Here is a 24,295-nt window from a genome sequence, read left to right as displayed (position 1 = left end):
TCACACCACTGCACTCCAGCCTGGGCGGCAGGGTGAGACTCCGTCTCAAAAAAAAAAAAAAAGAGAGATCTGGAAGAGGAGGGTTGAGGATGTGCTGTGGGGTTTGGAGTGGAAACAGGACTTTGAACCCTGGCCTAAGCCCCTTTTGACCTTGCCCGCCCGTGAGGATGATGACAGCTGCCTCTCACCCTCAGCCTCAATTAAATGAGCTCATGTTTGTAAAAGTCTTTTGCAAGCCGAGCAGTGCCACCCAGGCAGTTAGGTGCTGTCCCTTCTTCATGAATTAAAGGCCTTTGCACGCGGAACTCACTCCAGCACCCCAAACTCTCAGAGTCCTCACCCGTTCTTTTTCCCCTGCCCCTCACCAGTTCCAGGGTGGCAGGAGGCTGCAGAATGTGGAGGTTAAGAGCGCAGGGCCCTGGCTGGGGTTGTAGCCCCACCACTCCCTAACTGTGGGACCTTGGATAGGTGACTTCATCTCTCTGAGCCTCAGTTTCCCCACCTGTCGAATAGAGATCTGTCCCCTGTGGGGCTCATGGCTCAGATAGAGACTAAGTGAGCGATGGTGGCAGAGCTCAGCCAGGAATAAAAGAAGCTTCCAACTGGGCGTTGGGTGTGTGCCAGGCAGCGTCCATTCATATCTGCTGTCATCTTCCCTGGCTCCCTCCATGGTGGGGCGTTGCCCCATCTCACAGCAGAGGAGGCAGGCTCCGCAGCACCCACTTGCCCAAAGTCTCCCAGCAGGTAGGTGGCCAAGGCAGGTTTGAGTCCTGTCTCTGGCCCCTTGTCCCTCCTCATTCCTCAGCAAGAGAGCCCCACGCTGCCCCAAAGCAAGGTGCGGGCCATGAGCGGTTGGCTTTGCAGGCCTGCTTGGGACGAGCAACCTGGTGGGCTGGTGTCCAGGTGTCCTGAAACCCTGGCAGCCACTGGGGCTAGGGCCAGCCTCTTCCCTGGGAAGCAGGGAGCCCCAGGGCAAGGATCTGGGAAATTAGGTTTATTAGTTCCTTAATGACTGTTTACAAGCTCAAAAGTGTCTGCCTGGCATTTTCCCTCCCTGCTGAGGGACTCCATGCAGCCAGGGGCAGAACGGGGCCTCCAGAAGTGCTCTGAGTGTGTCAAGGGGCAGGCCAGGGCCGCCATCAGCTCCCTGGGCTCTGCATGCTCACACCCAGCCAGCCCAGGCCTATTTCTGGCTGGGTGACACTGGGCAAGGTGCTTACCTCTCTGTACAGTGAGGCCTTGCACCTCAGCTGAGCTGCTCTTGGGGTAAGCCCGCATTCATGATGACATAGTCACCTAGATCTTAGACCCTGGGAGGATACTAGCATCCTATGCATACACAGACTGAGGCCCAGAGATGTTCAGTGGCTTGCGCAAGATCACACAGCGGTTAGAGATGGGCCTAAGACCCTGTCTTCCGCTATCAGGCCAGATTTTCACCATCTGGAGGCAGGTGGAAATCGGACAGGCTCCTACTTTGTAAGCGCAGGACAGAGCCCTGTCTGTGTACATGGGGCAGTCACAAATGGAAATGGCCGGGTCACACCTCAGTGTCAAGGAGCTCCAGCAGGAGTGAACCAGACCTCTCACGCAGACCCCAGGCTGCGTCCCATCCTGCCCCAACCACTGGGCTTGTGCTGGACCGCCGCTGCTTCCAACAGCCTGTGAAAACTCGGCTGCCGGGATGCAGAGAGGCAGACTTTCATGAATGTTTGCAGCAAAGGGCAGTTCCCACCGAGCCTGTGTTGCTGTGGCACTGTGTGGTGCACACCCCACCCTGGAAACCTTCCAGTGTCCTGGTGTCTGACCCCAAATGGACAGGGCCTTTTGGGCCCCAGGGGCCACTTCTAACTCCTCCCCTTCACAACGATGCTGAGGGAGCAGGAGAACTGGGGTCCGGTGGCTGCGCGTGCCCCCTTCCCTTCATTGCCCCGAAGCCTGCAGTCCAGCCCCAGGCTCGGGAACGGCTGTGTCTTCCCTGGGATGTGGAAGGCACCTGTATCCCTGCCCAGCTGCTGCCACTTGCCTGCCTCCACCAGCAGCTTTGTTTTGTTTTGTTTTGTTTGTTTGTGTGTTTTTTGAGATGGAGTCTTGCTCTGTCGCCCAGGCTGGAGGGCAGTGGCGTGATCTCAGCTCACTTCAACCTCCGCCTCCCAGGTTCAAGTGATTCTCCTGCCTCAGCCTCCTGAGTAGCTGGGATTACAGGTACCTGCCACCATGCTTGGCTAATTTTTGTATTTTTAGTAGAGATGGGGTTTTACCATGGTGGCCAGGCTAGTCTAGAACTCCTGACCTCGGGTGATCCGCCCACCTCAGTCTCCCAAAGTGCTGGGATTACAGGCGTGAGCCACTGTGCCCAGCCTCCACCAGCAGCTTTTGAAATCCAGAAATTTCCAGGGGAGGGCACTGTGGTGGTTGGGGCCCGGCACTGTGTCCAGCTCACGAGAGGCCTGGCTGCACTGCCACCTCCTTTGATGCCCTCCCCTGTATCTTGCCAGCAACTGCTGCACCTTGGGCTTTGGGGATGCAGGGCTCAGGCACCCCCAGCTCAGCCTACTTCCTGGACCGGGAACCCCAGCAGAGGAGGGGCGTTTGTATCTCTGCCATCCCCGCTGACAACGGGTCCTGAGAAAACCCAGATGGTTGGTGCAGAGGGGGCGTCAGGCTGCACCACCCTAAGAACATGACATGTCACCCCCCAGTCCCCCGCGACACACACACGCAGGTTCACACTCTCACACCCTGATCTTGGTGGCTCCCTGGAGCGCAGCGCCCGCTTCCCGTGTCTGTGGTTGGCTTATGACACCCCAGCCACTCTAACCAGGTTAAAGGGAGCCCAGAGCCTGGGGCCTGATGGGAAAAAGCCCAAAGAAGCCAGGGGATGGTCAAGCCCCTGAACCTGCCCCTGGGGGTTCTTGATCTTCTGAACTGAGTTTGGGGCAAGCCCAGGAGGGGCGAGGAGGAGAAAGAAACGGCTCTCTGGGCCGGGCCCGCTGGCAGTGGGATGTCTGGGGAGGTGTGTGAGCCCACAGGCCGCTTCGTTTCTCTCCATCAGCGGCTGTGGGCTGAAGCATGTACCGGCGGAGTGGGTTGAGATCGTGTCTGCGCCCACTTGCCACCAGCTCCGGCCTCTGGGGAGGTGGTGCTGAAAGGGAAGGAGAGCAGCTCCTGTTTGGCTCCTGGAGACAGACAGCTAGGTGTCCCACCCTCAGAGTCCCCAACCCCCTCTCCCCTCTGCTAACTCTGCCGGTGGAGCTCACGCCACAGCTTATGCCACCCCTGCCCTCCTATTTTGTCTCTCATGACTCTCCCCAAATCCTGCCCCCAGGCCCCCAGCCAGCCTTCTTGCCACTTTCCTGCCCTTTACTCTTGCCCCTTCTACCTCTTGCCAGGGCAAGGAAGTGTGCAGGGCAGCGTCACTGGCTACGTGAGGCCCAACTTGGGGATGCATGGGGAGATGTGAGGACAGTTGTCCCATGAGCTGTCCTTCCGGGCCTCTGGGGCTGGAGAAACCCCGGGGTCAGCAGAACCACGGGTTTTACTGGGGATTGCACAGTGGGTGAGGCCCAGCTTCCTCTTTGCCGCTTTCTAAAAATGCCCTGGTTCCCAGCAGGGCCACAGGCAGGGAAAATGAGTTTCAGTTTCTATGGCAGGGAAGCTGGGGAGAGAAGCAGTTTCCTCGTCCCCAGCCCTCACCCTAAGCATCCTGTGATTCAACCGGGAAGACGTAGCCCCAAGCCTCCCACTGCCCTCCTTCTGTCCTGACTGCCCACTCCCGGGGACACCCGGTGACTCGCTTCGCCCACCCGCAGCTCCGGAGCCAGGCTGGAAGCAGCTTCCGGCCCAGGGGGTGGTTTCCCCACTTCCTCTCTTCAGGTGGCTAGAGCCCCTCCCTTCAGGAGGTCCCCTAAACTTCCTGATCATATCCAGTGGTTAATAGTGGTCTCCCTCTTTCCTGTCTGGAGGGGAAGAGGCTGCTTACTCCTTATCCAAGGGCCTGTCCCACCCCTTTGTCCCCATTTCTGGCCACATGCAGGCTAAGCCCTTGTATCAAGCCTCTGCCTGTTTCCCTCTGGGCTGCACCTGCCACGCTCCCCCTGCCCCGCCGCCTAAAGCCCATAGAGCCCAGGGCTTGTGGGGACTGCACCCTTCATTAGCAAGACTCGGAGCCTCTAGAAACCCACTTGTGTGGGGGTGGGGAGTGTAGGGAGGTTGGTGGCACCAGGTGGAGAGAGAGAGGGAACTGGAGTTGGGAGGGGCAGTAGGCTGGGCCTGCGTGAAGGAGTGTGGCTTGTACAGTCCGCATGTTGGGGGGACCCTTGTACCCTGCCTGGGCTGGCTGGTAGGGCTTTGTTGGAGACCTCCCTGGGGGTGGCCTTGCTTACCCAGCTGTGCAGGACAGGCTTGGTTGGGAGTGCCCAGCCCCACCCTTTGTGGGGAAACCGGATTCTCTGGGCAGCAGTGGTAAATGATGTCTGAGTCTGCATTTCTGTTGGATGTGCCTGAGCTCCGCTGCTGCTAGCTGGGTTATGCTATCTCCAGAGCTATCTGCAGTGGGGGAGGCCCTGAGCCTGGGCAGGGGAGTGTGCAGAGGCCTCAGCCCGTGGGACCTGGGGGTGATCTGAACTCTGCACTTCACTTTTTCTCAGGATTTCCCCGCCCCACCCTAAAGGAGGAGGAAATAGAGTCTGTCCCACCCTAAGCCCCAGTCCCTCTCCTCGGGTCCCTTTGGCATCTCCCAGCTGGGCTGGGGCTGAAGACCCTTCTCTGGGGTTGGCCACAGTGAGGCCAGGATCTGGCTGGGCAGGTGGCAGTGTTCCGCCTGTGGGATGGGTGCGGAGGTGGGCCTGGGGGTCTTAGAGAGACAGCGGCGGATGTGACTGTGGGCCAGGAGGAAGCCTGGTCCCAGGGTGTCACCATTTCCCCTGCAGTGAGCAAGCATTTCTAGGGCTCGGAGACAAGTGCTGTGTGGGGCGGCTCCAGCTTGCCAGGACTTTTTTTCTGTCTGGTTCCTGCCATCTGGACTTGAGCCATGCTGAAGGCCAGAGTGGGTCTAACAGTCTCCACTCCTTTCCCCGTTGAGCCCCAAGGAGGGGACTGGGCTTTTGCACCCCTACCCCAACTTCTGCGCGAGTTGGAGGCGATTGATCTCAATGGTGGAAAGCGGCTGGTGTAATCATGCTTTCATACTCCATGTTTAGGCTTCATAGGTGTCAGAGCTGGGCCGTGACCTTATCCCATTCCCTCAGAGAAGGGAACTAAGGCCGGAGAGTGTAGCTGCTGTCAGGCCACCGCCCAGGCCTCTTGTGCTCTGTGGTTCAGACGGTGCTCCTGGTGCCAGGCTCCTGTCCAGGAAGACGTGCCCACCCGCCTTGGTCCTGTCTCTGCTCTCTGGTCTCAGGCCACCTCTCTTTGGAACCCCCACCCCCCACCGATTGCCCTGGGGCTGACCAGGCTCTCCTCTCCCTCAGTGTGGGTTTTGGGAGCCTCTGTCATCAGGAGGTTGGCACAGCAGTGCAGCGGATCCTGGGCGGGGGTCTCAGCTGGGATGGCCTGGCCTTGGGATAGGGAGGCTGGCTGGAGAGAACCCCAGATCCAAAAGCAGTGCCTGCGGCGGGCTAGGGAGCTAGGTGGGGAGTCTAGTGGGGAGGTCCACTGGACACTTATCCTGGCACAGCATGTAGCGTCCTCCATCCTGGCCCTGCTAAGGGGGCACAGCCAGTAGGGTAGGAGCTCTCAGTGGAGCCCTCCAAAGGGGGCTGCTTTCTGGAGCAGCTGCAGGATGGGGGAGACCACCTCCATCTAGGGCTGCTATGGACTGACTGACCACCCCCATCCCCACCCTCTCACTAGCTTCCGCTTCCCATTCAGTCAGCCATTGATGAGGGCCCACTGGATGCAGAATCCTGGGCTGCCCGGGGTTGGATAGGGGACTCCTACACGTAGGTAAATCTGCGAGATGCTGGAGAGAGCAGGCAATAAAGTGACTGATTCTCTCTGGAGGTGACATTTCACTTTCCTAGTAGGGCTTGGCCAGGCAGGGAAGGTGGAGCCTTGCGTGCCAGGTGCAACACTTCAGATGAGAGGAGGTGAGAGCTTGGGGATGGCATAGGGATGTGGTTTGTCTGGTGAGGGTGTGGCAGGGAGGGCCAGCCTGAAGGGACCTCCAGGGAGGTGTGAACAGATCTGAGTTCCAGAAAGATCCTACCTGCTTGGCAACCTTAACTGAACTGGAGTCTGGAGGCCGCACCCTTGCACCTGGCTCCTTCCACTACTTGCCTCCCATCCCCCAATGCCAGTTCCCCAGGGCAGTGCCCTCCCCATGCCCTCTTGGTGTACCCTGGTCCCAAAGGAGGCCAAACTATGAACTTTTCCTGCAGAGGTCCCAGGTGAGGCTGTTGTCTTGGAGCTGTCCCCAGAGTAGGCTCAGGATGAGGGGACCTGGCCATAGCTTCAACCGAGTGGGGTCCCGGTGTGGCTGCCAGGGCTCCTTGGCACCAACCCAGCCCAGTGGATTGATCTCTGAGGACCTCGTCATACTTGGCTGGGCAGTCTGCCCTGGGGCGTGGGGTCAAGACACCCTAGCACTTTGGGATGGAAGGAGGTGAAGCCTGCTGGACTAGCCTTAAAGAAGCGGGAGACATCCTAGCTCTGCCTCAGTATTTCTCCTCTGCACCCAGCATTCTGCTCCCCAAATGTCCCAAATATGCAGGGGATCAAGGAACACTGCTTGATGGAATCACTGGGGGGCCTGGGCTACTCCCCAGCCTCTGGTTTGCCCCATAGTGGCCCCTTAGGCACCTCTGGGGACCCCCAGGCCTCTGAGGAGCTTTGTTTGGAAAGCACTGGAATGCTGGACCAAGTTCCCTCTCTGGCTCCCTGAGAGGGGGGTCTTCTAGCCCCAGTCTTAGGGCAGGAGGGAGCCCGTCCCCTAGGAGCCCCCAGGCCCCGGAGCCAGACATCGGGCATCCTAGCTGCACACTTTCTTGGCTATATGAGCTTGGGCAAGTTACTGAACCCCTCTGAGCCTCCGTTCACCATCTACAGAATGGAAGACACGCTAACGTCTCCCTGGAAGGTGTTTTGAAGGGTAATGCATGTAAAGGCCCAAACAAGGCCCAGCACAGTTAAGGACTTAATCCTTCCTGGCCTCGAGAGGGATTCCGGCACCTTGGGGTTCCCCTCAAAGGAGGACCTGGTCAGGATGTCTTAAAAACAAACAGGAATGCCCCTGGGTTTTGTGCTTTAAAATGGTTGATTTTATGTTGTATGGTTTTTACCTTCAATAAATTGCTAATCAAAGCAACAAAACACTTCCAGATCATTTGAACTTTGCCTTAAGTATCAGAAGGCAACTAGTAATTTCTGGACTTTGAAAGTTAAATATGTGGGGTTCTTTTGTTTTGTTTTGTTTTGTTTCAAGACTGAGTCTTGCTCTGTCACCCAGGCTGGAGTGCAGTGGCGCGGTCTCAGCTCACTGCAACCTCTACCTCCCAGATTCAAGCAATTCTCTTGCCTCACCCTCCCTAGTAGCTGGGATTACAGGCATGTGCCACCACACCTGGCTAGTTATTTTGTTGTTTTTGGTTTTGGTTTTGGTTTTGTGACAGAGTCTCGCACTGTCGCCTGGGCTGGAGTGCAATGGCACGATCTCGACTCACTGCAACCTCTGCCTCCCAGGTTCAAGCAATTCTCCTGCCTCAACCTCCCGAGTAGCTGGTACTAAAGGTGTGCACCACCATGCCCAGCTAATTTTTGTATTTTTAGTAGAGATGGTTTTTCACCATGTTGGCCAGGCTGATCTTGAACTCCGGACCTCAGGTGATCTACCTGCTTCAGACTCCCAAAGTGCTGGGATTACAGGTGTGAGCTACTGCACCTGGCCGAAAGTTAAATGTTTCTGTACCATTCAAGTAATATTGAGAAAAATAACAGGGGCCATCTTGACTTTAATGTCCCATTCCAATCAGGTTCTCAGACCAGAGGACTGTTGTTAGGTGAGTGATTGTAAACACCCTGAGGCCAGTGCCCCTTGCTGCTTGGCACTCGGAGATGCCTGATTAGCACCTTTAATCCCTCACCAGTAAGGCAGGTGGAATTGGCCCCATTTTACAGATGGGAAGACTGAGGTCAGGAAGGTTAAAGCACTCAGTGGTGGGCATGCTCCCTGGAACCGGCCCTCCTTTCTTCCAGCTGTGAGTGCCCAGGAAGCTGCACCGCATGGCCTGGAGCTGTCTATCCATCCTTGCAGCCACCTATCTGTCCGTCGACCCTTCCACATACTGAGGCTTGACGCCGGAGCATTTGTACAGAGCAAGGAGAAGACAAGAACATGCTCTAAAGCCCTTCACAGCAAGACCCAGGAAGCCGCAGGCAAACTCAGACTCGAAGGTAGGAAGCTGGGCGGCTGGGTGGCTGGACCCAGGGCACTGACTGCTGTGGCCACATCCAGATGCCTCCTGCGGGGTCCACACTCTCTATCTGAACAGCGGTAGACAGTGAATGAAGCAAGTTAATTCAGGGAGCGACAGGGAGGAATAAGGGCAGGGAAGGGATGGGCGCGGTGGCTCACGCCTGTAATCCCAGCGTTTTGAGAGGCTGAGGTGAGTGGATCACCTGAGGTCAGGAGTTCAAGACTGGCCTGACCAACATGGCAAAACCCCATCTCTACTAAAAATACAAAAGAATTAGCTGGGCATGGTGGCATGCACCTGTAGTCCCAGCTACTTGGGAGGCTGAGGCAGGAGAATCGCTCGAACCTGGGAGGCAGAGGTTGCAGTGAGCCGAAATCATGCCACTGCACTCCAGCCTGGGCTACAGATTGAGACTCTGTCTCAAAAAAAAAAAAAAAAAAAAAAAATGCCAGGCACGCTGGCTCACACCTGTAATCCGAGCACCTTGGGAGGCCAAGGCGTGTGGATCACCTGAGGTCGGGAGTTTGAGACCAGCCTGACCAAGGTGGAGAAACCTGGTCTCTATTAAAATTACAAAATTAGCTGGGCATGGTGGTGCATGCCTGTAATCCCAGCTACTCGGGAGGCTGAGACAGGAGAATCGCTTGAACCCAGGAGGCAGAGGCTGCAGTGAGCCGAGATTGTGCCATTGCATAGCAGCCTGGGCAATAAGAGCAAAACTCTGTCTCAAAAAAAAGAAAAAAAAACCAGGAAGGGAGGTGAGGTGGGACCGGCACTGCTCAAGGTGGGGCAGGAGGACACTTGAACCGCAACAAGGAGGCTGAGAAGAGCCAGCCCCTCCGCTGTGTGATGGTCTGGGACAGTCACTGGACTGGCTCATTCAGAGGCCCAACATTATGGAGCACCTGCTTTGCTGAGAGAGAATTCACACAGCAGTTGATTCACCCATTTAAAGTGGACCATCAGTGTTTTTATTTATTTATTTTTTTTTGAGACAGGGTCTCACTCTGTTGTCCAGGCTGGAGTGCAGTGGCGAGATCATAGCTCACTGCAGCCTCGACCTTCCAAGCTCAAGCCATCCCTCTGCCTCAGCCTCCTGAGTAGCTGGGACTATATGTATGCACCACCATATCTGGCTAATTTTTTAAATTTTTTGTACAGATGGAGTCTCACTATGTTGCCCAGGCTGGTCTTGAACTCCTGGGCTCAAGTGATCTTCCTGCCTCAAACTCTCAAATTGCTGGGATTACAGGCGTGAACCACCGCTCCCAACCCTCCGTGGTTTTAATGTATTCACAGAGGCTGGGCACGGTGGCTCACACTTGTAATCTCAGCACTTTGAGAGGCTGAAGCAAACTTGAGGTCAGGAGTTCCAGAATAGCCTGGCCAACATGGTGAAACCCCATCTCTACTAAAGATACAAAAATTACCCAGGCGTGGTGGCTTGCGCCTGTATTCCCAGCTACTCGGGAGGCTGAGGCAGGAGAATCACTTGAACCTGGGAAGCAGGGGTTGGCAGTGAGTCAAAATCGCACCACTGCACTCTAGTCTGGGTGACAGAGCAAGACTCTGTCTCAAAAATATATATGTCTGTGTGTATATGTACATATTTATACATATTCACAAAATTGTGCCACCATCACCACAGTTTTAGATTGCTTTCATCACCCCCTAATGAAAGCCTGCACCCTTTAGCTGTCATCCCCCACCCAGTCCCACCTTTCCAGCCCTAAGAACCACTACCCTGTTTCTGTCTGTAGATTTCCCTATTCTATTCTGGGCTTTCATATGAATGGACTCATGCAGAGGTGGCCACTGTGCCTGGCTCCTGTCCCTGGGCACAATGTTCTCGAGGCTCGCCCATGTTGTAGCTTTGTTGGGACATCCTTCCTTTCATGGCTGAAGGATGCTCCATTGTGTGGCTCAATCACGTTTTATATTCGTGCCTTCATCTGCTGACGAGCACTTGTGCTGTTTCCCTGCTCGGGCTCTGCAGAGCCGTGCGCCGAACACTTCCTGTCCAGGTGTCTGTGTGGACACAGTGCTTCAGTGTGTGAAGCCATCTGCTCTTTTTTTTTTTCCCCTGAAATGGAGTCTCACTCTGTCACCTAGGCTGGAGTGCAGCGGTGAGATCTCGGCTCACCACTAACTCAGCCTCCCAGATTCAAGCGATGCTCCTGCCTCAGTCTCCAGGGTAGCTAGGATTACAGGGATGCGCCACCATGCCCAGCTAATGTTTTTTGTATTTTTAGTAGAGATAGGCTTTCTCCATGTTGGTCAGGCTGGTATCGAACTCCTGACCTCAGGTGATCTGCCCACCTCTGCCTCCCAAAGTGCTGGGATTACAGGCGTGAACCACCGCACCCAGCCACAGCTGGGGGTTTTAACAAGAAGACAGTCATGGGGCAGAGCAAGAGATGAAAGGAAGAGAATGAAACAGGCAGAGGGTGTTAATTCTGGTGGAGTCAGAGGGGAATTGGGGACTGGCGGCATATGCACGGGAAAGCCCCAGATGGAGTGCTGGGCAAGAGCCACTGAAATTCGGAATGCACTTACCCTTCAACCCAGCCATTCTGCTTCCAGAACTTGATCTTGTAATACTAAAACAAGCACATGTGGTGTATGCAAGAGTGTTAGTTGCAACATCAGACCCATGTCTCAAATTCCGGAAACATCCTAAATAACCAGCAATCCGGACTTAAGTGAATCCTGGTGCATTCCACTCTATGAAATCTTTGCATTCATCAAAAAAGACAGAGGCCTAGGGCCAGGCATGGTGGCTCACACCTGTAATCCCAGCACTTTGGGAGGCTGAGACAGGTGGATCACCTGAGGTCAGGAGTTCAAGACCAGCCTGACCGACATGGAGAAACCCCATCTCTACTAAAAATACAAAATTAGCCGGGCATGGTGGCCTATGCCTGTAATCCCAGCTACTCAGGAGGCGGAGGCAGGAGAATCACTTGAACCTGGGAGGTGGAGGTTGCAGTGAGCCGAGATCATGCCACTACACTCCAACCTGGGTGACAGAGTGAGACCCCATCTCAAAAAAAAAAAAAAAAAAAAAAGGTCTATCTGTATGTGTTAACAGGGAAATTTGTCTACAATGCAGATAGAGTGTGGACAGGGCATGGTGGCTTACGCCTGTAACCCCAGCTACTCGGGAGGCTGAGGCAGGAGAATTGCTTGAACCTGGGAGGCGGAGGGTGCAATGAGCCAAGATCACACCACTGCACTCCAGCCTGGGCAACAGAGTGAGACCCTGTCTCAAAAAAAAAAAAAAAACAGTTACGAGTTATGTGTAAAATTTTGAAGTATGTAGTTTCCAGGCCCAGAGAGGCCTTCCAGAGGGTGGGGGGAAAGGTGGGTCACGTGCTCATGTTCTGCTTTATAGAATACTGAATTTTTTTTTCTTTTTGTTGAGATGGAATCTCTCACTGTCACCCAGCCTGGAGTGCAATGGCACAATCTCGGCTCACTGCACCCTCCGCCTCCCGCGTTCAAGCAATTCTCCTGCCTCAGCCTCCCGAGTAGCTGGGACTACAGGCACCCACCACCACGCCTGGCTAATTTTTTGTGTTTTTAGTAGAGAAGGGGTTTTACCGTGTTGGCCAGGCTGGTCTCGAACTCCTGACCTCGTGATCTGCCCACCTCAGCCTCCCAAAGTGCTGGGATTACAGGCGTGAGCTACTGTGCCCAGCTGAATTTTTTTTTTCTTTGAGACCGAGTCTTACTCTGTCGCCCAGGCTAGAGTGCAGTGCTATGACCTTGGCTCACAGCAATCCCCGCCTCTCGTGTTCAAGCGATTCTCCTGCCTCAGCCTCCGGAGTAGTTGGAACTACAGGCATGAGGTACTATGCCTGGCTGATTTTTGTATTTTAGTAGAGATGGAGTTTCACGTTGTTGGCCAGGCTAGTCTCGAACTCCTGGCCTCAAATGATCCATCTACCTCGGCCTCCCAAAGTGTTGGAATTATAGGTGTGAGCCACTGCACCCGGCTGTGTGATTTTTTTTTTTTTTCAATGAGCATATGTCACTTTTATTGTTAAACAATGTTCTCACTATGGGGGAAAAGTGCCAGACAGGTGGCAGTTTTAGTTATCTTTTTTTTTTTTTTTGAGACATTGTCTAGCTCTGTCACCCAGGCTGGAGCGCAGTGGCAGGATCTTGGCTTACTGCAACCTCTGCCTCCCGGGTTCAAGCAATTCTCATGCCTCAGCCTCCCAAGTAGCTGGGATTATAGGCATGTGCCACCACTCCTAGCTAATTTTGTATTTTTAGTAGAGACGGGGTTTTACCACATTGTCCAGGCTGGTCTCAAACTCCTGACCTCAGGTGATCTACCTGCCTCAGCCTCCCAAAGTGCTAGGATTACAGGCATGAGCCACACGCCCAGCCAGTTTTAGTTATCTTTGAAAACTGAACTGGGGCTGGGCGCGGTGAGCTTGTACCTGTAATCCCAGTACTTGGGAGGCCGAGGCAGGCAGATGGCTTAAGCCCAGGAGTTCTCGACCAGCCTGGCTGACATGGAGAGACCCCACCTCTACAGAAAAAAGACAAGAAAAATAAACTGGGCGACCCTGGAGGACAGGGACCAGCACGGTAGGTTTCTCATCTCTTGGCCCACCTCGGCCTCCCAAAGTGCTAGTATTACAGGCGTGAGCCACCGTCCCTGGCCTGAATCTTCGTGTTCTTTTCAGGCTTTGTTTCTTGCCTGGAGCAGAGAGATCAGAAATTGAATGAAGTAGTAAGTTGAGGACCTCCCAGACCCATATGGTCCGGGATGCAAATGATGTTCAGAAATAGACCTCACTCCAACCACTGGGCATGAGGTTCAGCCTGGTTCAGGCTGGGTTTAGTCCCCAGGGATGTTTGTTTTTGGGTGTGTGTGTGTGTGTGTGTGTGTGTGTGTGTGTGTGTGTTGTTTTCAGACAGAGTCTTGCTCTGCTGCCCAGGCTGGAGTGCAGTGGCACGATCTCAGCTCACTGCAACCTCTGCCTCCTGGGTTCAAGCCATTCTGCCTCAGCCTTCCGAGTAGTTGGGATTACAGGCGTGAGCCACCACGCCTGGCCCTCCAGGGATGTTTGAACCAACTTTAGGCAGGTCGGTTCTCGGTCTGGGCTGCGTGCCCTGGCGTCAGGGTCCTGACACCCCGCCACCCCTTCCACCGCCCACCGCTGCTCTCTCGGTCTCCATTCCAGCCCTCCCACCGCCTGCCCACAATGGCCTCTGCTGACAAGAACGGCGGGAGCGTGTCCTCTGTGTCCAGCAGCCGCCTGCAGAGCCGGAAGCCACCCAACCTCTCCATCACCATCCCGCCACCCGAGAAAGAGAACCAGGCCCCTGGCGAGCAGGACAGCATGCTGCCTGAGGTAAGGGGGCTGGCCTGGGGACTCACTGTCCTGCCACAGGCAACAGATGTGCCCATGTGACACCTTCTGGACAGTTTCACTTCCCAGAGGGGCTCCTTCCTGAGCCACAGCTGCTGCCTGTGCAGCCCTTGACTCAGGCCCCACCCCCTCCTTCCTGGGCCCGAAATATCACAGGGAGTAAGGCCAGGAACCGGGCTCACTCTCACTGTGGTCAGAGGCACATAGGAAGGCCCAGCCCCAAGAAAGGGCTTGCTGGTAACCCTGGGGCCCTGGCTGTTTTCATTTCACCCCCTAGGCCTGGACTCTTGGTCTCTCTTCTGAGGGCTGGGGGCTTTCTTTGACGTGGGTGAGCAGGGGACAGTGTCTCCCTGGCATCAGCAGCCCGCCTAGGCAGTGCCTGCTTCCTGTGAGAGGACGAAAACGAATCAGTGTTTCCGACAGTCTGGTCTAGTGCCCCATAAAGAGCTCATTGAAAACAGGCTTGTAGCAGCGTGGGCTCCCTGCACAGCCTGGAGTATAAAGGGAAGCGATGTTAACGCCCCCCGCTCACCCAAGAGCTCTGCACAAGACACAGCAGCAGGCAGGAGCATCATGGCACAGAGGGGAGGGACTGGATGAGGAGTTAGGAAAACACATGCTGGGATTGATGGAGAAACGTTAGACAATGGCGATTTTAAATTCAGAATGAGGCTGGGTGCGGTCGCCTCATGCCTGTAATCTCATCACTTCGGGAGGCTGAGGCAGCCGGATCACTTGAGCCCAGGAACTTGAGACCAGACTAGGCAACACAGCAAGACCCTGTCTCTGCAAAAGAAAAAAGAGGTGGGTGTGATGGCACATGCCTGTAACCCAGCTAGTTAGGACACTGAAGTAGAAGGCTTGCTTGAGCCTGGGAGGTCGAGGCTCCAGTGAGCTATGATGGTGCCGCTGCCCTCCAACCTGGGCAACAGAGCAAGACTCTGTCCCAAAAAAAAAAAAAAAAAAAAAAAAAAATATATATATATATATATATATATAGGCCGGGCATGGTAGCTCATGCCTGTAATTGCAGCACTTTGGGAGGCTGAGGCAGGCGGATCACTTGAGGTCAGGAGTTCGAGACCAACCTGGCCAACATGGTGAAACCCTGTCTCTACTAAAAATACAGAAATTAGCCGGGTGTGGTGGCACATACCTGTAGTCCCAGCTACTCAGGAGGCAGAAGAATCGCTTGAACCTGAGAGGTGGAGGTTGCAGTGAGTCGAGATCACACCACTGCACTCTAGCCTGGATAATAGAGCAAGACTCCATCTCAAAAATATATGTATATATACACACACACACACACACATACATTTATATATATTTCCAAATGAAAGATTGGGGCATAAATCGGGGTTGAGGTGTGTTCTCAGGGTTTTCAGAATGGGAGGCTAAAGAAAAGCCAGCCCAGGACCTGGGCTGCACACACCACCACCTGCCCTCCCTCCTTCCTCCCCAAGAGGAAGAACCCAGCCTACTTGAAGAGCGTCAGCCTCCAGGAGCCACGCAGCCGATGGCAGGAGAGCTCAGAGAAGCGCCCCGGCTTCCGCCGCCAGGCCTCGCTGTCCCAGAGCATCCGCAAGTGAGCCCCCCTACACCCAAGCCCAGCACCCCCCACCCAGTGACCTATGGATTCTTGGTGCCTGGACGTTATTGGGCCTGGTCCCTGCGTCCCCTCTCTGGAAGGAGGCGGCAGCCATTAATGAGCAATGTCTCCCTGCGACCTAATATCATGGTATAGATGGAGAAACGGGTATGTGCCTTGTGGAATGTCATGGTGTGGAGGCTGGGGGGCTTCGAGGAGCTGGGTGGATCAGTGTGGAGGTGCCTGGGGCCCTAGCCTGGCTCCTCATGCTCCACTCATCCCCTGCTTCTGCTCTTCTGGTCACTGGGCTCCAGCCAGGGGCCTCACAGGCAGATGTGCCCCCCCACCTCCCTGCAGGCATGCGAGCACACATGTGCCATCACCCCTTCTGCACACTCACATGCACAGGCTCAGACAGGCACATGCCCACCTGTCCCTTGTCTGCTTCCGCAGGGGCGCAGCCCAGTGGTTTGGAGTCAGTGGCGACTGGGAGGGGCAGCGGCAGCAGTGGCAGCGCCGTAGCCTGCACCACTGCAGCGTGCGCTACGGCCGCCTAAAGGCCTCGTGCCAGCGTGACCTGGAGCTCCCCAGCCAGGAGGCACCGTCTTTCCAAGGCACTGAGTCCCCAAAGCCCTGCAAGATGCCCAAGGTGGGATCCATGGGAAAGGGGCGGGGGTGGGGATCCTAGTGGCTCTGCTCACCACCCCGCTCCCTTCCAGATTGTGGATCCGCTCACCACCCCGCTCCCTTCCAGATTGTGGATCCACTGGCCCGGGGCCGGGCCTTCCGCCACCCGGAGGAGATGGACAGGCCCCACGCCCCTCACCCGCCACTGACCCCCGGAGTCCTGTCCCTCACCTCCTTCACCAGCGTTCGCTCTGGCTACTCCCACCTGCCGCGCCGCAAGAGAATGTCTGTGGCCCACATGAGCTTTCAAGCTGCTGCTGCCCTCCTCAAGGTACAGGGCTCCCTGCAGGGCCCCCACCTCTGCCCAGCCTCCCTCCCTTGCCCCTCCCTGCCACTCCTCCTAGTAGCATCCCCTAAAGCTCACCTGGCCATCTGCCTTCGGTGCCAAGGACAGTGGATGTGCTGGGATCCCTGGGCAAAGAGGGACCTCGAAGCCTAGCACCCAGGCGTCCATCCTTCTGTCTTAAATCTCGTGTGACCCCCTGCCAAGTTTTGGAACCTGGTCTCTGTGCTGACTCTTAAGCTGGGGAGGTGGGAAGGGAGATATGCACTCGCTCCTCACCCATCCGGATTTTCCGAGTCCCTGTTATGTGCTGGGCACTGGGTGCAGAGCCATCGCCATCCTGGCTGAGCTCGCAGCCCAGGGTGAGAGGGTCACCATTCAGGGTGGTCAGTTTAGGAGAGCGGCTGGTATCAGGGAAGACACTGAGTTAAGCCCAGAAAAAAACAAAGAGACGTTCACTAGGGAAGGAAGGGAACAGAATTCTCAGCAGAGGGAATGGCCTGTGCAAGGGCCAAGAGCCCAGAGGAAGTGCAGTGTTTTGAGGGAGCAGCTGGGTGGTTTTGGGAGCTGTGGCAGGAGATGGGGTCAGAAAGGTGGGCAGGGGCCTGGTATTCCATGCCAAGAAACAGGACAGGGAGACGTGGCCCAAGCCTCGGGAGTGAGGGTATAGAATGTGGGTTGCTTTGAGTGTTAGGGTACCAGCAGCCCAAGGCAGAGGGGCAGCAGGGACCAAGGGAAAGGTGACTCCAAACTGTGCCAAGAGTGGTGTGCCAGCGGAAGCTGGTGCCTCATTTCCTGGCCTTCCAGTCTCAGGAGCTCCTTTTGCCCGTTCAGCTTGCAGAACCTCTATGCTTTGGGCAGGATCCCTCCTCCCAAGGTGCTGCCTGCAGGCGGATGGGCTTGATGATTCCTTCGGTGTTGGGGCTGGGGGCCCAGGTGGCCAGGCTCTGGTCCTGATGGCTGTGCTTCTGCCTGTGCACAGGGGCGCTCGGTGCTGGATGCCACCGGACAGCGGTGCCGGGTGATTAAGCGCAGCTTTGCCTTCCCGAGCTTCCTGGAGGAGGATGCGGTCGATGGGGCAGACACGTTTGACTCCTCGTTTTTTAGTAAGGCAAGCATGGGGTGTGGGCCCTCGGGGACAGCAGCGGTGGGGTGGGGTGGCCTGGGAGCTGGGTGAGGTGACTTTGGCCTTGATCATGTTCAGGAACCCCTGAGCGACCCAGAGGCCCACTGGTGGGATGTGGCATGGTCCTGTGTGAAGCTGCTGGGCCCCCGTCTTTCTGTTGGGTAGGGCGAAGACCTGTGGTGGGGCACAGTGCCACCCGGGAAAGTCACCACTGGGGCTGACGGGCATGTGGCTTCCTGCTTCATTGTGAAGAGCCTGTGGGTTCAGCCGTGTCCTGCCCTTGAATTGAGGCGCTGGGAGGCAGTGTGTGGGACAGACTCCTTACACTGTATTTTCATGTCCCCCACCCCAGGAAGAAATGAGCTCCATGCCCGATGATGTCTTTGAGTCCCCCCCACTCTCTGCCAGCTACTTCCGAGGGATCCCACACTCAGCCTCCCCCGTCTCCCCCGATGGGGTGCAAATCCCTCTGTGAGTGCTGGGCAGAGTCCCTCCTCCAGGCCAGCCACCAGCCTGGCCCCCAAGCCTCTTCTGAGCCACCCTGGTGGGGTCTGGGAGTGTTTTGGTGGGGGTATCAGGCTGAAAGCCACCATCCCCACCAGGAAGGAGTGTGGCCGAGCCCCAGTCCCTGGGCCCCGGCGCGGGAAGCGCATCGCCTCCAAGGTGAAGCACTTTGCCTTTGATCGGAAGAAGCGGCACTACGGCCTGGGCGTGGTGGGCAACTGGCTGAACCGCAGCTACCGCCGCAGCATCAGCAGCACCGTACAGCGGCAGCTGGAGAGCTTCGACAGCCACCGGTGAGGCGGCGCCCTGGAGTCTACAGGAGGGCCTGGAAGCTTCCAAATTCCTCTGGGCCCTCCTGAAGCGCTCCCTTACTCATTCAGCAGGTGTTTCATGAGTGCCTCCTGCGGGTCAGGAGTGTAGCGACAAGCTCAAAGGCGCACCCTGTCCAAAGGGTTGTGCACATGACCTGGGAAGGGCCTGGGGTGCTTGCTGCTTCTCCTCCACCCCATGCTTTCTGAGCCTGTGTCCTCAGCCTTGCTCCCTAACAGCAGTCAGTCAACAAATGTTCATTGACTGTCGCTGCCTGCAGGCCCTGAAATGGAGCCCCCAGAGGGTGCAGCGGGGAGGGCAGGGTGAGTCAGAGGCCAGTTAGAAGCTGGGGGGCTGGGCGCCGTGGCTCACACTTGTAATTATTAGCACTTTGGGAGGCTGAGTCAAGAGGATTGCTTGAGCCTAGGAGGTTGAGACCAACCTGGGCAACATGATGAGACCCTACCTCTACTTTAAAAGAAGAAGCTGGGGCTGGGAGGGAGGGGACTCTGGGAGAGGCTGTGCAGAGCCCTTGAGGAAGAACAGGGCATCTGATTCACAGCAGCCCAATAAACACTGGGCCCAAATTAGAAAATAACAAGCAGGCAGGGTGTAGTGGCTCATGCCTGTAATCCCAGCACTTTGGGAGACCGAGGTGGGTGGATCACCTGAGGTCAGGAGTTCAAGACCAGCCTGGCAAATACTAAAAACACAAAAAATTAGGTGGGCATGGTGGCGGGTGCCTGTAATCCCAGCTACTCAGGAGGCTTGAGGCAGGAGAATCACTTGAACCTGGGAGGCAGAGGTTGCAGTGAGCCGAGCCGAGATCGTACCATTGTACTCCAGCTTGGGCAACAAGAGCGAAATTCCGTCTCAAAAAAAAAAAAAAGAAAGAAAGAAAAAGAAAATAACAAGCAATGGCCAGGCACAGTGGCTTACACCTGTAATCCCAGCACTTTGGGAGGCCTAGGTGGGCAGATCACCTGAGGTCAGGAGTTCGAGACCAACCTGGCCAACACAGTGAAACCCGGTCTCTACTAAAAAGACAAAAAAAAGTTAGCCGGGTATGGTGGGAGCCTGTAATCCCATCTACTCGGGAGGCTGAGGCAGGAGAATCGCTTGAACCCAGGAGGCGGAGCTTGCAGTGAGCCGAGATCACGCCACTGCACTCCAGCCTGGGTGACAGAGGGAGACTCCATCTTTCTCTCTCTCTCTCTCTATCTCCTCTCTCTCTCTCTCTCTCTCTCTCTATATATATATATATATATATATGTATATAAAATAACAAGCAATGAAAGGTGTGGTGGGTGTCCTGGAGGAGGACAGAGAGGGAGAGTGAACAGCTGGTGGGGAGGGGGTGTGGTCAGGACAAACTGGTGTCATGTGGAAAGGCCCTGGGGCTGCAAGGGCAAAGTGCATCCCAGGAAATGCAGACAAAGAGACCAGAGAGGTGGTCGGGCAGGCAAAGCTTTGCAGCCAGCAAGAGGGGGTGATTTTGGAATTTGTCTCAAGGCCAGTGGAAAGCTATCAAAGGGTTTTAAGCCAGGAGAGAGATGCTTGGAGGCTCATCTTAAAAGTTGCTCTGGTTTGAGATGAGTTGACAGGGCAGAGCAGGGAGCCCAGGCGAGCCATGCGACTGGGCCAGGGTGGCCCCGTGGCCGGGACTGGGGGTTGGAATAGGAGCTCGGCTCGGCTGACCTGAGGCCTCTCTGCACAGGCCCTACTTCACCTACTGGCTAACCTTCGTCCATGTCATCATCACGCTGCTGGTGATTTGCACGTATGGCATCGCACCCGTGGGCTTTGCCCAGCATGTCACCACCCAGCTGGTGAGTCGGGTCGGGCTCCATGCTGGGGATCCCAGCCTCCCCCAGGAGGCCTCAGCATCGTGGGTACCTAATCCCTCCCACCGCAACAATCTGGCCCCAGCAGGGCAGTGCTCAGGCTCGCCATAGCCTGGCCCCTTCCTGGAGGCTCTTCCCTGGGGACAGTTGCCGCAGCCCCCCATGCCCAGGGCTCACACTGTTCTGAGGCCTCCTCTGCACTACCTCCGTGACAGGTGCTGCGGAACAAAGGTGTGTACGAGAGCGTGAAGTACATCCAGCAGGAGAACTTCTGGATCGGCCCCAGCTCGGTGAGGGCCCAGGCTGGGGGACATCATCTGAGCCAGGAGTCCCTGTGCCCTGTCACCCCCAGCTGGGCAGGTGGGCTCCTCACCCACCCGCAGGCCCCTCATCAAGGGGAGACTTTGCGGGACAGAGGTGGAGTGATGGACCCCTCCCAGGTCCGGGACTCAAACTCACTCTCTCCTTCCCCTCCCTTTCCCTTCCCCAGATTGACCTGATCCACCTGGGGGCCAAGTTCTCGCCTTGCATCCGGAAGGACCGGCAGATCGAGCAGCTGGTGCTGCGGGAGCGAGACCTGGAGCGGGACTCGGGCTGCTGCGTCCAGAACGACCACTCGGGCTGCATCCAGACCCAGCGGAAGGACTGCTCGGTGGGGGCAGGCCCTCCCTCCCTCCCCTGCCAGACCCTGGTCCCAGACTAACTCCACTTGCCCTGGCCTGGTGGACGGGCCCTTCAAGGGCCACGTTCCCTCCTTCCTGCCCCATCCTTCCCAGAGTTCCCCAGATGAGACTGAGCCCTGGGGCGATGGGAAAAGCCTCTGTCCTTGCCCACTCCAGTGGGGGTGACCTGGCCCCGGCATGACCGACCAGTCCTCTTCCGCCCTCCAGGAGACTTTGGCCACTTTTGTCAAGTGGCAGGATGACACTGGGCCCCCCATGGACAAGTCTGATCTGGGCCAGAAGCGGACTTCGGGGGCTGTCTGCCACCAGGACCCCAGGTAGGGCCTGGAGCCTCTGCTGGGCCTGAGGGTCAGGCATAGCCAAGCCATCTGAGCCACCCACAGGGAGGTGAGTAGGTGGACGTGGCAGGCTGGGTGTGCCACAGCCCAATCTGAACCCTGTCTCCAGGACCTGCGAGGAGCCAGCCTCCAGCGGTGCCCACATCTGGCCCGATGACATCACTAAGTGGCCGGTGAGTGAGTGTCCCCGGCGGGGAGTGGTCTGGGAAGGTCAGGGACGGGGGACCTGCCTGCTGCACAGCCCACTCCCATGCCTGTGCCCCTCCTGGCAGATCTGCACAGAGCAGGCCAGAAGTAACCACACAGGCTTCCTGCACATGGACTGCGAGATCAAGGGCCGCCCCTGCTGCATTGGCACCAAGGGCAGGTGAGCGACCTGGGCCCTGGCCTCAGCCATCCCACTGCCCCCTGAGCTGCGGCTTCCTGTGGGCTCTCTGCTCCTCCACTGTCACCACCTACAGCCGCTGGGCTGATGCCCTCCGATAACTGTCCTTCCCTCCCCTGCTCTGGGGCTACCCATGGTGTGAGCTGGAGGAAGGGAGCTTGCTCCAGAGTGGAAGGCTCTGGAAGGGGCATCCCCCTTCCTGCCAGTGATGCCTGCTGTAGCCAGGTGCTGGGCTCTGGGCGAGGTGGGCAGCGGTTATTCGGCACCCTGATGTCCCCTCTTGCCTCACCACCCCACCCCAGCTGTGAGATCACCACCCGGGAGTACTGTGAGTTCATGCACGGCTATTTCCATGAAGAAGCAACGCTCTGCTCCCAGGTGAGGCGAGGCAGGCCTGGGGTAGTGGAGAACAGAACGATGGGCATGGAAGTCTGCTGGGGCTGGGGCTCACACACTCCCTCCCATGTCGGGGCCTCAGACTCAGCCTGCTTCTGGAGCGCTGAGCACCATACGCCCACCCCCAGGTGCACTGCTTGGACAAGGTGTGTGGGCTGCTGCCCTTCCTCAATCCTGAGGTCCCAGATCAGTTCTACAGGCTCTGGCTGTCTCTCTTCCTACATGCTGGGTAAGAGGTTCCTCACTGCCCCCGAACCCCACCCCTGTTATGGCTGCCCAGCCGGACCCCTGGGGGAAGGTTCCTGGGCCAGGGCATGGCCGGTCCAGCCCGCCGAAGCCTACTGCTCCTGAAGTGCCTGGCTGAAGGCCGCTGCCTGGTATGTCCCTCCCCCAGCATGGTGCACTGCCTCGTGTCTGTGGTCTTTCAAATGACCATCCTGAGGGACCTGGAGAAGCTGGCCGGCTGGCACCGTATCGCCATCATCTTCATCCTCAGCGGCATCACAGGCAACCTCGCCAGCGCCATCTTCCTCCCGTACCGGGCAGAGGTGAGGATGTGGAGGACGGGACCCCTTCTGCACACGGGGGCCAGCCCTGCTGCTTCTGTTCCACCCACCTGGGATCTGCCAGAGGGACACAGGGCCCCTCCTGTGCTGGGCTCCACAGCGGATGGACAGCTAAGCTGGGGGCTTACTGGCTGGTCTCTTAATCCCAGCAAGTGGGAAGAGTGGTGCTCTTGAGTCACCCTGTCCCTCTGCCACCTCATTTATCTTCATTACCGTGCCCACTGCCTGACAGTATGCTAGGTATCTAGGTCGAGTGGTAGGAAATGGCCTCGTGCGCCAGTCAGCAGTCTGATCAGTTCCACCTGACTGATCTAGCGTGTTCAGTGTCTGTCCTCTCCCCACCGTGTGCGGCCTGGAACAGGCTTGTCTGTCTTGCTTACTCCTGTGGACCCACACCAGGCACGTACACAGTAGGCACTCAGTGTTTGCTGAAAGAATGGGTGGAGCAGGCCCAGCTTTGGTCCAGCAGCTCCAGCCCACCCCCCGCCCCTCAGCCTTGCCTGCCAGGGAGGAGCTGATGGATGGGGTGACGCAGGGTGCAGGCCCGGCCCAGGCCGCCCACCCGATGCCTGAAGCCACATATCCCCTGCCCCACCCCAGGTGGGCCCGGCGGGCTCACAGTTCGGCCTCCTCGCCTGCCTCTTCGTGGAGCTCTTCCAGAGCTGGCCGCTGCTGGAGAGGCCCTGGAAGGCCTTCCTCAACCTCTCGGCTATTGTGCTTTTCCTGTTCGTCTGCGGCCTCCTGCCCTGGATCGACAACATTGCCCACATCTTCGGCTTCCTCAGTGGCCTGCTGCTGGCCTTCGCCTTCCTGCCTTACATCACCTTTGGCACCAGCGACAAGTACCGCAAGCGGGCACTCATCCTGGTGTCGCTGCTGGCCTTCGCCGGCCTCTTCGCCGCCCTCGTGCTCTGGCTGTACATCTACCCCATTAACTGGCCCTGGATCGAGCACCTCACCTGCTTCCCCTTCACCAGCCGCTTCTGTGAGAAGTACGAGCTGGACCAGGTGCTGCACTGACCGCTGGGCCACACGCTGCCCCTCAGCACTGCTGGCACAGAGTCTGCCTGCGAGGGCTGCCCTCTGCAGAGCGCCCTGCATGCCAGAGAGCCAGAGACCCAAGACAGTGCCCGGGCTCTGGACCTGGGTCCCTCCTGCCAGGCGAGGCTGACTTCACATGAGATGGTTGATTAAGGTGGGATTTTTCATGGGCGTGAGGCCTGTGTGATCCTGGCCTAAGCTCAGGCACCCCCCAAGGCACCTCCCTATCTGAGCCTTGGGTTCCAGGTCCCAACATCCCGTTCCCTGCTGGGACCATCTCCTGGGGCAGGGTCCTTTTCTTCCCAGGGTCCTCAGCGCTGTCTCTGCTGGTGCCTTCTCCCCCACTACTACTGGAGTGTGCCCTCGCTGGGGACGTGGCTGTGCCCTCAGTTGCCCCAAGGGCTGGGTGCCCACCATGCCCCTTCCTGTTTCTCCTCCTACCTCTGCCCTGTGAGCCCATCCAAAGGCTCTCAGATGGGACAGTGTGGGAAAGGCTTTGGCCGTGGTCTGGGGGCAGAGAACAAGTGAGGAGACACAAGCAGACCTCAGGTAGAATGAGACTGGGTGGAGCCACCCTAGGGCCTGCTCCCAGGGGGTGCTCCAGGCGCATCAGGCCCGTTTTTTACCAGTTTATATCATGGTCTTCATTTTTAAAAGTAACGCTAACTTTGTACAGATGATGTCTCATGGATTAAATAATATTCTTTATGGCAGTATTGTCTTCAACGGAGACCTCAGGTC

The 24,295-nt window shown here is 57.0% G+C and overlaps 1 protein-coding gene across 2 annotated transcripts in view; it reads left to right on the top strand.

Moving 5' to 3' along the window:
- Positions 1-24,270, top strand: part of RHBDF2 (rhomboid 5 homolog 2) — a 28,810-nt gene extending 4,540 nt beyond the window's left edge. The window contains exons 2-19 of one of the 2 annotated variants that reach the window (XM_010387518.2): positions 8,194-8,391; positions 13,616-13,786; positions 15,268-15,389; positions 15,846-16,041; positions 16,147-16,350; positions 17,345-17,473; positions 17,841-17,959; positions 18,091-18,285; positions 20,019-20,130; positions 20,361-20,435; positions 20,636-20,797; positions 21,036-21,145; positions 21,276-21,339; positions 21,439-21,533; positions 21,854-21,929; positions 22,076-22,176; positions 22,342-22,495; positions 23,114-24,270. In XM_010387518.2, coding sequence (XP_010385820.1) covers positions 13,637-13,786; positions 15,268-15,389; positions 15,846-16,041; positions 16,147-16,350; positions 17,345-17,473; positions 17,841-17,959; positions 18,091-18,285; positions 20,019-20,130; positions 20,361-20,435; positions 20,636-20,797; positions 21,036-21,145; positions 21,276-21,339; positions 21,439-21,533; positions 21,854-21,929; positions 22,076-22,176; positions 22,342-22,495; positions 23,114-23,533 — 2,484 coding nt within the window. In that variant the 5' untranslated portion in view covers positions 8,194-8,391; positions 13,616-13,636 and the 3' untranslated portion in view covers positions 23,534-24,270. Of the gene's footprint in view, positions 1-8,193; positions 8,392-13,615; positions 13,787-15,267; positions 15,390-15,845; positions 16,042-16,111; positions 16,351-17,344; positions 17,474-17,840; positions 17,960-18,090; positions 18,286-20,018; positions 20,131-20,360; positions 20,436-20,635; positions 20,798-21,035; positions 21,146-21,275; positions 21,340-21,438; positions 21,534-21,853; positions 21,930-22,075; positions 22,177-22,341; positions 22,496-23,113 lie in introns of those variants that run through there. The other variant, XM_030923705.1, reaches the window with a different exon arrangement.
- The last annotated feature ends 25 nt before the right edge of the window (positions 24,271-24,295 follow it).

Source organism: Rhinopithecus roxellana, chromosome 19, assembly GCF_007565055.1.
Source record: "Rhinopithecus roxellana isolate Shanxi Qingling chromosome 19, ASM756505v1, whole genome shotgun sequence".
Lineage (NCBI taxonomy): Eukaryota > Metazoa > Chordata > Mammalia > Primates > Cercopithecidae > Rhinopithecus > Rhinopithecus roxellana.
The sequence above is the reverse complement of the archived record's forward strand: the minus strand, read 5'-3'. Positions and strand labels throughout refer to the sequence as shown.